Source organism: Botrytis sinoallii (assembly GCF_014898435.1).
Source record: "Botrytis sinoallii strain Bc 23 chromosome Unknown BSIN_002, whole genome shotgun sequence".
In the NCBI taxonomy this organism is placed as follows: Eukaryota; Fungi; Ascomycota; class Leotiomycetes; order Helotiales; family Sclerotiniaceae; genus Botrytis; species Botrytis sinoallii.
The window spans coordinates 804,668-817,210 of NW_024066029.1; the positions used below are offsets into that span (position 1 = coordinate 804,668).

The following is a 12,543-nucleotide window of genomic DNA, read 5'->3' on the forward strand; positions in this document are numbered from 1 at the left end:
GCATGGCATTCATTCATTCATTCATTCATTTACTCACACTTATAAAATCACAGATGCTCGACTCGAATTCCTCACATTCCTCACAATAACCACGCCCCAGCCTTATCTATCTCCCAATCCATTGATTTGGCTTTGACGGTGCCATTACAACCATCACACGACTTCCCCCAAATAGCAATATAAACATTCCTCCCTCAACAACACACTATATTTTTGCTAAAGGATCGTTGCGCTGGTTACATACATACATACCCTCCCAATATCTTCTTACATGTTGAATCCCGACCATAAACAATATTTATCCATTCCAAGGTTGCAAGATTGCTTCAATTCAATAATGGCTACAATTGCTCTCCCCAGACCCATTCCCGCAGGACACACGAGATCTTCTTCACCACCCCACTCACACCCGTTAACTCCCACGCTAAGCCTGGATTCTCTCAATTCATCGTCGGCCTTCCCAATTCCTATTCCAAATAAACATCTACCAGTATGCCCACCAGGTCCCACCCCATCCGAGAAACCAGATACCCCTCCCAACTCCCCACCAACCAAAGAACTTTCTTTGTCCCAACGATCAATCCTGTATCCGCCCGTCAATTATAATTCACGATATATTGACTCGTCCATAATATATGAGATTGACGCCGGTGGTGTAGCTACTGCGTTGGAACATTTAGCAGGCCAGCCTCTCCCTGATCCTTCCCAAGTCTTTCCATGGTTTCATGGCCTGCATCCCTCCAATCACATCCAACAAGCTTTCTTTATAGCACGGCGGCGAACCTTGCGCAGAACCCCAAAATGTATTCGAGGTATAACCATTGTCAAGGCCGATGGAGATTTGACTTCTTCGAGACTGAAAGGTGCAATCACTCCTGACGAGTTCTTGAAGTTTGGAATCACGACGGAATTTCAAGAAGTCGACCCCAAAGAAGGATTTTCGGTCCGCAACTTTCAAATACAAGCCGCGAAATCTGCCATGGTATCAGACATTATTGTGTACGGAGAGGATTCGCGTAATGTCGAGCGACTGGCGAGGGAGATTGCTGCTGCACAACAAGCTGTTCGTGAGACTCATTTCAATCAAGGACATGAAATATCTCAATACAATACATTTATATGCACTAGTGCGTTTAGTGAGTTCGAGGAAAACTATCCACAAATTGTTTCGGTGGATTCTCGGGCGAGGTGGACTGGGGAAGTCATGGATTTCTTTCATCAAGAGAGAGTGGAGATGTGTGCCATGACCAAAGCTTCGGAAATCGATCATAATGTTTGGTTGGGTCCAACCCCAGATGGATACTCGGAAACTCGCCAAGCGTCTTGGGAAGGAGAATTCGATATTCTCATCGAATGCAATGATCTCGGCCAAATCAATCCTCGAGAACTACAAGACATTGCAGAAGGGAGATCAAATAAACGACAATTAGGATTTCCATCTTCCGGAATGATTCAACCACCATCCTGGGAGCATGAACAAGCCGATGGGATTCTCGAAACTTGTAGATGGATATACAATCTTTCTCACGGGATTTTGCCTGAAGATGAAGATGGTGATGTTGATTTGATCACCAAGACAAAGGAAAGAAAGATTCTGATTCATTGTACTGATGGCTACACCGAATCTACACTCCTCGGTCTTGCATATTTCACTTATGCTACCGGTCTCTCTATCCCTAAAGCCTGGCTTGAATTGCATATTTCAAAGAAGCGCAACTTCTTTGCATACCCGCAAGATGTCAGTCTCCTTACAACAATCGCACCTCGGCTTCTTTCTGAATCGCCCGTTCATAAAAAATCAAGCTTATTGGATATTACCGATCTTGCCAAAGAGGAACCGGAGTGGATAAAGTGTATGGATGGAAGTCTACCCTCTCGCGTTACTGACTATATGTACCTCGGGAATCTCGGACATGCTAACAATCCGGATCTTCTACGACGTCTTGGCATCAAGCAGATTTTGAGTGTGGGTGAAACTGCAACGTGGAAAGATGGCGAAATGAATAAATGGGGAAAAGATAACGTGATGGTGATCCAACGGGTGCAAGACAATGGAGTAGACCCGTTAACCGATGAGTTTGGACGATGTTTAGATTTTATCGGTATGGTTTCCCCCTATGTGCTACAAGAGACCACTTGCTAATCAAACAAACAGAAAGAGGTAAACTAAACAATACAGCAACATTGGTTCATTGCCGTGTAGGCGTTTCTCGGAGCGCAACTATTTGCATAGCCGAAGTCATGCGTACAATGCATCTTTCATTTCCGCGTGCTTATTGCTTTGTCAGAGCCAGAAGATTAAATGTTATCATCCAGCCACATTTGAGATTTAGTTATGAACTCTTGAAATGGGAAGAGAAACTCAAGATGTCAGGAGGCAAGTTTGGGGGAAAGTGGAAAGGCAGGGAATTGGAATGGGCGGATATTGCGAGAGCAATTGCAGAGATGAATAGACCGTACAGCGCTGGTAGATGATGTTGGATTGGAGTGACATCATATGGTATGATATGGTATGGTATGGTATGGATGGATTTGGAGTTGAATATTGGGTATACTTACTTTTCATGGGAAATTATGATGTTATGATTGGGGTCTACTTTTTTTGGGGGGGGGGATGGATGACGAATGATGGTTGATGGGTGGGATGGATTGGAGGACATTGGATACATACCCCTTCTCGGTTGAAACGTTTTGGTAATTTGGATGCGACTTTTGGTTACGATTGGATTACGATATGATAGCGACAGATACCACATTCTTTGGCAGCGTATAGGAACGCTTGCAATTATTCTTAGGGATACCTTTAGGGACTTCAGGGAAAAGGAAGTACGTAATTATACGGTGTTCGGTCTTGAATTTTATATGATTTCTGGGTAATGCATCTTGTGAAGTCTGCGTAGTTGATGGTTGATGACTGGTGATGAGGTTAATGGATGTTACTTGAAGAGTAATGATGTGGGTGCAGTGCCATCAGGTTACCTTGATGCTGGGGGTATAGTAGTGCCCACCTAGACCTGCTACTACAACTCTTCTTGCGATCGCTTCTTACCATGAGTCAAGAACTAGTGTCATATCTTGTGCAGTCAATTGAATCGCTAGAGCCTCCACCCTTTCAACCATTCTATTGTATGTATGCAAAAAACATTGTGATTAGCTTGATATCTCGGAGCTATTTTTACTATCGAGAAAAAATATATGTCACTGTTATTTGAAGAATTCTGTTTGGGGAGTACTTTAATTGGATGGAAGTGAGGGGGGAGGGGGGTTGTGGTGTGGTTAGTGAGGATAATGAGGGGGGAGTATCTGGAGGACTCACATAGTATTTTCTCTATCTAAGTGGAGAATTAAAAGATGTATTGACTATGAATCGAGAAAAGCGTTGTGGGTTGATCATGTAGGCTGTATAGTATGATCCAGGTTACTGGTATATCTTTTATCTCCTTTGAGTACTGGAGGAAGGAGGAGGAGGTGGAAAGTCTAAGGGAAACTGCGTTCATTGACGATATAATGCCATGTATCATATATACCACCCATCCAAATTTGATATCACAACATCATCACATCGTCGAAATTCCAAGCACCATCATCGTCCCGTGATATGCATCATATCAAATTCTCCTTCACTACTAACCTTTTGAACTACCACCGCGCAGCGCCGAGTTCTCTCGGAACTCTATGGTTTCAGGATATACTTCTCCAGTTGAAAGAGTTGTGAACAGGATACTGGTAGTGAATCATCTCATGGTTTCTTTCGAGTCGTTCTGCTTCGTCGTTTTGTACGTACAGCACTTCTCCCCCACTCTTGATGCTCGAGATACATGCATGGGTTTCAAACACTTGTTTTCAACAACCTTCACAATCATCCACGGTATCCCCCATCAAGTGATATGATGAATTCATACCTAAGTAGGTAGTCCCATCATATACAGAAATGCAAGAAATCAAACATTCGAAGAATTTGACGTTAAATACTCGACTTAAATACGTAGATGTAGATGGTTATTGCATCCACATCCGCGACTCCCAGTCTTGGCAACTCAAAAAGGAGCGGCAAGATGAGCGGGTCATGGTCATGGTCATGGTCATCATCACCATAGGTAGAATGCTCATGGGAAGGATCGACGCATGACACGGGGCGATAGGTGGTACTATACCTTGAATATCCAATTTTACTTTTTGCGAAATTTATGGTTAAATTCTTGCTTTTCTTCATCGTCTCGATTTACCAATTGTTGAATTGTTGTTCTGATCCGAGGAAAGCTTGTGTGTCACGTTTCGTGCAGAGAGAGGCATTGATTAAATACTTGATACCACCTTTATTAAAGCTAGAGCTAAAACTCGACATCATGACGGATAAATTCACACAAAATTGCTATGCGTGGTTTAATGGCGGGGTGGAGACCATAGAGCCGCGGAATTATTTTCCGTGTGGAACGGTGAATAGTACTTCGGTATGATGAGTTTCTCTGAGGAATCGATATCTGCATCATCATATATGTACTGATGCGAAGTAGGATTTCTTAACTTGTTGCATGGAGTTTGATACGTGCGTGGGGAATAACATCTGTAAAGCTTCGGCGGGCATGACGGAGGGGTCGGAATGTAAGTCAGATCTTTGGGATTGCACGCGTGTGCGTGAATGGAATGTTGTTTGCTCGGTGCTAATGCTTTGTGAAGATTATCTTGGGTATTGTAATGATCCGACGTATACCGCTTCTGTATGTCCGAAGGAATGTGGTACGTGAAATTTTCATCTGTCCCTTCATCCAGCTAGCACGTGTCTACTCCCGTAAATCAAACCTGCAACTCACCATTCCTCGATACTAAAGTCGACCTTGAAACCAACGGCGGCGGCGCTATCGGAATCGTCTACAACTCTACGACCAGCGAATGGAACTGCTGCAACGATACCGCGTGCAAGAGTCTCAGCAGTGAAGTTTTTGATGCGCCTGCTCCTTCCTCTCTATCAGTAATAGCTTCACCCACATCAAGACCCTATTCTACTTTTACTACCTCCTCGGCTTCTTCATCTAGTACTTCTTCTTCATTAGCGATAACAACTACTTCTTCTGCATCGTCATCGTCATCGACGATAGAATCCTCAACCACAACTACAACTCCCCCATCCTCATCATCTCCACCATCTCCCTCATCATCAAAGCTACCCCCCGGCGCCACAGCAGGAATCGCCATCGGCGCAGCCATCTTCATCGCTCTCCTAGCCCTCCTCACATATTTCCTCTTGCGCAAGCGCAAAAGCGGAAAGAATCACAACCCCAAAGCGGGAGAAGCATACGCCAAACCGGAGTTAGCAGGCGAACCTGCGAATCGAGCGGAGAGGAGCAGTGAGTTGGCGGGAGAGAGGAGGGTGGAGATGGGCGGGGGTGAGGTGCCGGAGATGGGAGAGGGGAGGAGTCAGGTTTGGGAGTTGCAGGGGGGTGAGAGGGGGAGGGTGGAGTTGGGGTGAGGGTGAGGGGTTGTGGGTGCGAGGGAAAGGGAGGGGAGGGGAGAGAGTGGGAATGTGAGATTGTGAGATTGTGGATGTGATGTGATGTGGTGATGTTAATTTGGGGATTGAGTGTTAGAGAATCTCCCTCCCTCGCTTGCTTGTGTGATGATTGATACGCGTTATATTGCTGTGTGTGCATTTATTCTCTGTTTTTGAACCAAAATCGAATGTGGTGGTTCTTTGTGAGGAGATTGTAACTTAATGAAAAGAAATGAGATGGTAATGATACCTACTTTGCATAGTCCGGTTCAATTCAGTTCAGTTGAGTATGTAGATAGATGTACAGGCTGGAAGATAAGACGGGTAAGGTATTAATTAGACCTGTCGTAGCATACAGATACAGTCTAGGGCTCCTGGTAGATAGATGAAGTGGTACGTAAATAGAAACGAACGTCTGGGGATTATCTCGACATCTCGTCCATTTCGCCTTTGTCGAGATTGGGTTTCTTGTTTCTGCTGGAATATTTTCCTAATGATGTATGGAGATGTGATGACAGGGTATAGTATAGTGTGTCTAGAAGTCTGAATAGTAATCTAATTATCAAAACTTTGTAATATCCTATCCATTGTAGATATTGATTTTTTTTTTTGAAAGAGTTTTGATTGTCAAGTGATTTGAGATGATAAATTTATGAAATTGAATCGTGTCTTAATTCGGATTTTCAAAATTAGATTCGGGAAGTAGACTACAGTCTAGGTCTAGACCAGATGTAACCACTGCTGCAAACATACACTCGTGATTTGAAGGCGAGTGTTTAGTGCTTTTCGAAAGCCATTTCGTTACTGATTTAGGTTCAAAATGTATATTTCTTATCGACAACCTTCTAATCACTCGTGTCTCCCTTCGCTTGAGATCCCCGATCGAATATGTCATCCCATACAGACTTTTCACGCTTGGCAACCCAAGGTGCAAACTTTGGCTTATCTGAGACCTCTCCTTTACCTTTCATCACACGGCGGACTTTAAAAGTCTTGAGCTCCTCAACAGCTTGCAGACCCAGATCAGACAGATTTATCTTCTTGTATCTACACGACCACTTCACATTGCTGGAGCTGACAACCTTCACGCCCAAAGATGGTAAGCCGAGAATCACTTCCTCGCCCACAATCATGCCCCCATGAGGTCTCCATACCACGACAGGTAGGGAATATCTCCATCTCTCTTCGCCATTCACCGTCCTTAAGAGTCTTTTTAGTACCCGGAGCCCTCTCTCGTCCAGAGACCGTTCCAGTTTGGGTATGTCTTCTTTATTAAAAAATCGAACGATTAACTCACCAGCCTTGGAGGGCATTTCGTTATGTATCTGAAGCCAGTATCGATTATCGAATAGAAACCACTGAGGCTTTGTTCCTGGGGGTAGCTCTGGAACAGTAGTTTCATCAAGTGATGACCTGTATCTAGGTTGACGGAATATATGCCATTCATTCTTTCCCGGGTATTTCCGATCGACATTGAATGGTTGAAACATGATACCAGCGGTGTTGATGGTTTTTGGTTGCGTTGTGACATCAGGTAATGGGAACATTTCCAGAACTGCGGCGGAAACCTGATTCAGTGATACGATGGAATTTGGCGTGATAGTCATGATTACACGACGGAGTAGCATAGCGGCTAAAATGGATCTGCTGGAGATATCTTGGGGAGTTATAGAAGGTATCGAGGGGAATTCCATAATAAGAGTTCCTCGCCTAGTATCAAAGCTTAGGACTTTGCATTGCTTTATGAGCTGATCAACCTTTTGTTGACGTAGATTTTCAACATTTTGAAGTTGAGCAGAAAGATCAAGAACTCTAGATTTAGGTAACACCATAGGCAGACCACTCTGATCATATAGATGCCGTATTGCATTCCGGTCTGTCAGGGTGGGATCGCTGTTGGTATTATCTTCAAACCACTCCACGCCCAAAGCCTCACATGTCGCGATGAGTCTTTCTTTTGGAAATTCAAGAAGAGGGCGATAGAGGGTTATGCCGCCAGACTCGACTTCTAATTGAGGCATGATCTTTAAAACACCGGATGCAGACTTATCTTTTCCAATGATATTGGTCCACTTTGTGCCTTGTTTGGACTTTATAGGTAGAGCAAGTGTTATTGGGTTTCCACTCTCATGAACTCCATAAATGCCTTCACATTCTGGTATGGGAGAAGAGGGTCTAATACCAAGTAAACCAACACCCCGAGCGCCTTTCGCTAGACGCATTAGGACCGTCTCGGCTTGATCATCGGCGTGATGTCCAAGGAGAATTGAACTGATATCAGACTTTTGACAATACTTTCCAATTACCTGGAAGCGGTATTTCCTAGCCAAGCTCTCGAAATTGGGTAGCTGGGAAGGATTCCCAGTAATATCTTTCCATGGGAGAGTCAAAATTCGTGCGGTCATACCTATAATTCATTTTTGTGTTAGGAGCCTACAGATATACAAATCCAAAAAGAATAACATACCAAGAGATTCCAACACCCCCATAACCTTCTGAGCCTCTTCTAGACTGCCATCTCGTACTCCATGATTGACGATAACAGCTCGAAAGTCGATCTTGCCAAGATGTATTGGATATCCATCAGAAGCAAACGGTATGTAGTTCTTTTTCATCTGCATACACAACGCCGCAAGGGCCATAGAATCTACCCCTCCACTCACTGCAAGTCCTATCTGGAAATTAGTAGTAATCAATTGTACAATATAGCAACTACATACCTATAGTCCTATGACCCCGCTGGTCATGACGATAAGGAACTTGACATGGCCTTTTGAAAAGTGCATCGGCAAACTCCTTTATCGAAATCGGAAGTGCATTTTGCTTCATGGTGTTCTTTCCATTATATGATCAGCATTTCATTCTATCAATATCCACAATAATGCTTGAGGATACAATTGCTATGAAGAATGATTGTGTCGCGTGTTATCGCGTCAATTGATGCTATCAGCCCGCAAAAAAGAGACGATGAAAATCTACCCGAGCTCCAACCTCAACTTTGTCATCCCAAATTCACCCCAACCATGAATTCGAAATTCACCCACCACATCTATTATCTTCTTTGCCTCGGTACGATCCGGCTTCGGCCACCTTAATACCACTTCTTCTACGGTCCTTAATTACTCCACTTGCTCAATTCCTTCCTTCCGCATAAATGTCACAATCAAACTTCACCCCCGCTCTCCTAGCGGGAGCCCTCGCCGGTACCACGGTCGACCTCACCCTTTTCCCTCTCGATACTTTAAAAACCCGTCTTCAATCTTCTGCCGGCTTTATTGCCTCTGGAGGCTTTACAGGAGTATATCGGGGAGTGGGTTCTGCCATAATTGGCTCTGCGCCCGGAGCTGCATTGTTCTTCTGTACATACGAAGCTACCAAAAGCGCATTCGCGAAACGACGAGATACTTCAAATGCAAATATACCCGGGGGTCGCGAAACGGGGAAAGCAGTTGAGCATATGGTTGCAGCAAGTCTGGGAGAGATCGCCGCTTGTGCCGTTCGTGTGCCCACGGAAGTTGTCAAGCAGAGAGCTCAGGCGGGGCAATATTCAAGCTCCTTACTCACGCTCAAGGCGATTTTAGGACAATACAAACACATTGGAGTTGTAGGAGTGTGGAGGGAACTCTATCGTGGCTGGAGTGTTACCATAATGCGGGAAGTGCCTTTTACAATCATACAATTTCCTCTCTGGGAATCTATGAAGGCATATAGGAAGAGAACAAGTGGAAGAGATACTGTGAACGCAGTGGAAAGTGGGCTTATGGGAAGTCTTGCGGGTGCAGTGGCGGCTGCGGCTACTACCCCTTTGGATGTGCTGAAGACGAGGATGATGTTAGAGAAGCAGAAGAAGTCAACGAAGGTTTTGTTGAAGGAGATAGTAGCTACGGGTGGTCCAAAAGCATTCTTCGCAGGGATAGGTCCAAGAGTAATGTGGATTAGTATTGGAGGGGCGATATTCTTGGGTAGCTATCAATGGGCATACAACGAATTGGCCAAGGAGGGAAAGGAATAGAAGGAAATGATACATAGAGCTAAGTTACTGGTGGGGCAAATAGTTTGATGGAATGACTAGGTACACATAGATAGCTTGATGACCACGTAGATACCCTCTCTCTAAGAGCATGATCTCACGATCGATATGAACACAAGTGTAATATTGCCTTAATAAACCAATAGCCTACACAAAATGTTAATTTCACAGTGAACAATAAAAGACAAGTTCAGAGGCAAATCGGTTATTTTCCAGGAGATTTTCACCCATATACCAGCCAGCTTAAAGAATTGTATAGACGCCTCTGAAGGACAGAGTATAACGGTACGCATGCTAAAACCTGACTCATTGCAAGCAAGAATATATGCACCCAACAACTTCTCTCACACTGCTAATTTAGGAACTTCGATGACCGAATTGAAATGTTGTGCATTTCCTCATCATCGCCCCAAACTGATAAATGCAGAATGAGTATATAGTGGGGGATCAAGCCGGAAGATCTAGTATACTTCACCCCTCCAGCTTTGCGGTGATATTGCCTAAATTGTGAAAATCTATTCATTGACATCTAGTAAATTCTATGACCATGTTCGGAAGATTTAGTGTTGATCACGAAATGGCTCCTTTCCTTCCGGAGCAAATTCTGGAAATACATTCTGGGGAAGCGAGGTGTAAGTGAGGTGATTGACTCGTTATACTACTGAATGAAACGCCACATTGAATTCTACGAGGGTTTATAAGTCAACATCATAATTAGACAGCTCAAATGAGTTATGGGAAGTAGTAGTTGATTGGTATCTATCAGCATCAAAATTGAAGTTCGTTGGTATAAGCACGGCCAACCTTCACTGCCGTTGTATTTCCACCTACTGTGATGGCAACAACATATCGCTACATTATCACTTCAAAATCACCGCCGTCAAGAGTCATTTGAATTATTGTTCCCACAATGAGAGCATAGTTGCACATACATATCCGCACATTCTGTTCATGAGGAAAAGAAAATCAGCTGCCGAGATGTTGAAGAATATCTCGCTTCCAGCTGGAGCTTCTTGGAAGTTATTGGTGGTATTCATTCGCAAGTGTTTGATAAAGAACAATGTGGTTTAAGAGATTTACATAGTTCACGTTCACGTCTGTCGTAAAAAGATGAGATTCGATCTACGCAACGCATGAGTCAACTAGTTTTGCACGTTGGTTAATTGTCTCTGGTAGCTTATAGTTTAGTATAGTAAACTGAGACATAACGTTAAGTATAAGCCAATTAGAAAAAGAAATGGGTCAATTGTGTACATAGAGGTCTTATTCTCATAGGACAACCCACAAAGTATCTACTTCCCCCGGAAGACTGCACGTTCCCATTCCTGAAAATTGTTTAACACTCATATATATCCGCATGCTTAGTATTCGCTGGACACCTACGAAATTGGAGTGCTTATGATCCCCCTTCTGAGTGATGCCACACTAATGCAATGACTATACTATCTATATCCCAAATATTCAACATTTTCCATAAGACAGAAGCATAGATCGTGGTAGCTGACAAGCAAAACTACTATATAGGGTAGGCAAATACTGTAGTATCGGTATGCCGAACGCAAATTCACAAGGGTGACGAGGGCAGTTACTTTACACTAAGTTATAAAACAGCTCTGGAATTTGCATTCCCAAGTCAACCAGATGAGCACGAGGGCAGGAATGGAGATACGGAATTGATGTAATGATAAAAAAAGCCAAAGATTCGAATGCTACTCATAAGCTTCACAGACTTCAAGATCTGAGTGACTTTACGAGGATATGGCCATTCTGTTCAAAAGTAGCAGAAGAGCAATATCGTCATCATCTTCGCTACTATTCCCCAAACTCGGGTTCTTCTGGCGAAGATATACAGCATCATTTCTGGGAGCCGAGATACTATTCTCAGCAATTTCAGACGAGAGACTGCATATACTACACGAGAACCAGCGTTTACAAACAACTTTGCAGAAATCCTAGCCCCTCTTCCAATCAATGTTTTGAACATCATATTCTCTTTCGCTCTCGCTCCTTAGGCAGCACAATACGAACTGTCGTAAGTGGCTCAAATTTTCGACAATACGACATCATCATTGACATGAAATGCTGGAAGATTGGAAAATTCTGAATGAATACCCATCGCCGACCAAAGCCCGAAGTCGGGTTTCAACAGGCCTAGTAAATCCCGAAGTTCAACTCAGAAGTCTAGATAAGTTTTCTTAATCCTGTTAAAGACCCAAGTTGCAATCTGATCTAGACTGTTAGTTTCGATGTTCTAAAAATATTGTTATTACTCTTATGGGCTTAGTTATTTTCAATAAAACAATTAATCAAAAACTACTTACATGAAACGTTAAAAGGAGTTGAATGTTCCAACATTGTTGATTGTGACATTGCAGTCCGGACTACTGGATACTCTAAGTAAGCACTTTGTTTTAAAAAATACTACTACAGAGGTTGATAGTGTAAGTATTGTAAAACACACCAAAAAGCAATCAAGCTTTTCCCTATTTTTATTATTTGGATTAATTATATTATTATATTAATTGAAAATTTATATAATGAACTCTAGATAATGAAAATATTATAAATTTATTCTATTCTTAATAAAATCATTTAAAATTATTGAAATTCAGATTTTTCTTTTTAGAAATATTATCACGCTAAAAGTGATAATGTGGTTTATCACCGAGTGGGCCATATCACCGAGTGGGCCACTTTCACCTCAATTCGCACTCTTCATATTCAACACGCGTTTTATCAACCATTTATTATGGAATCTACAAATAAAGAAGCACGTTTACTTTTAGCCATCGAAACTCTTCAAAAAGATAAAAAATTAAGCATTCGAAAGATTACTAAGCTATATAATATACCTCGCACAACGATCAGCCATAGAATGAACGGTTTAACTCCACATACAGAGATTCGAGCGAATTGCTATAAAATTACAGAATTGGAAAAGGATGTGATTATTGAATATATACTTGATATGGATTCAAGAGGATTTCTATCCAATATCAAGAATATAAAAGATATGACAAATTAT

The 12,543-nt window shown here is 42.7% G+C and overlaps 4 protein-coding genes across 4 annotated transcripts; 3 read left to right on the top strand and 1 right to left on the bottom strand.

Annotated features, from left to right (window-relative positions):
• Positions 1–337: 337 nt before the first annotated feature.
• EAF02_001424 (uncharacterized protein) lies at positions 338–2,475 on the top strand (the record flags this gene model as incomplete). The annotated part of the gene is made up of 2 exons (XM_038897472.1): positions 338–2,102; positions 2,156–2,475. The coding sequence occupies 2 exons, from the start codon at positions 338–340 to the stop codon at positions 2,473–2,475; spliced, it is 2,085 nt and encodes a 694-aa protein (XP_038762447.1).
• A 1,871-nt stretch (positions 2,476–4,346) lies between these two features.
• Positions 4,347–5,467, top strand: EAF02_001425 (uncharacterized protein; the record flags this gene model as incomplete). The annotated part of the gene is made up of 4 exons (XM_038897473.1): positions 4,347–4,451; positions 4,515–4,602; positions 4,678–4,737; positions 4,830–5,467. 4 exons carry the CDS (start codon positions 4,347–4,349, stop codon positions 5,465–5,467), a joined length of 891 nt encoding a protein of 296 aa, XP_038762448.1.
• An 866-nt stretch (positions 5,468–6,333) lies between these two features.
• Positions 6,334–8,317, bottom strand: EAF02_001426 (uncharacterized protein; the record flags this gene model as incomplete). Its single annotated transcript, XM_038897474.1, has 3 exons — positions 6,334–7,895; positions 7,956–8,159; positions 8,209–8,317. The coding sequence occupies 3 exons, from the start codon at positions 8,315–8,317 to the stop codon at positions 6,334–6,336; spliced, it is 1,875 nt and encodes a 624-aa protein (XP_038762449.1).
• A 325-nt stretch (positions 8,318–8,642) lies between these two features.
• EAF02_001427 (uncharacterized protein) lies at positions 8,643–9,500 on the top strand (the record flags this gene model as incomplete). The annotated part of the gene is made up of 1 exon (XM_038897475.1): positions 8,643–9,500. One exon carries the CDS (start codon positions 8,643–8,645, stop codon positions 9,498–9,500), a length of 858 nt encoding a protein of 285 aa, XP_038762450.1.
• Positions 9,501–12,543: the final 3,043 nt, after the last annotated feature.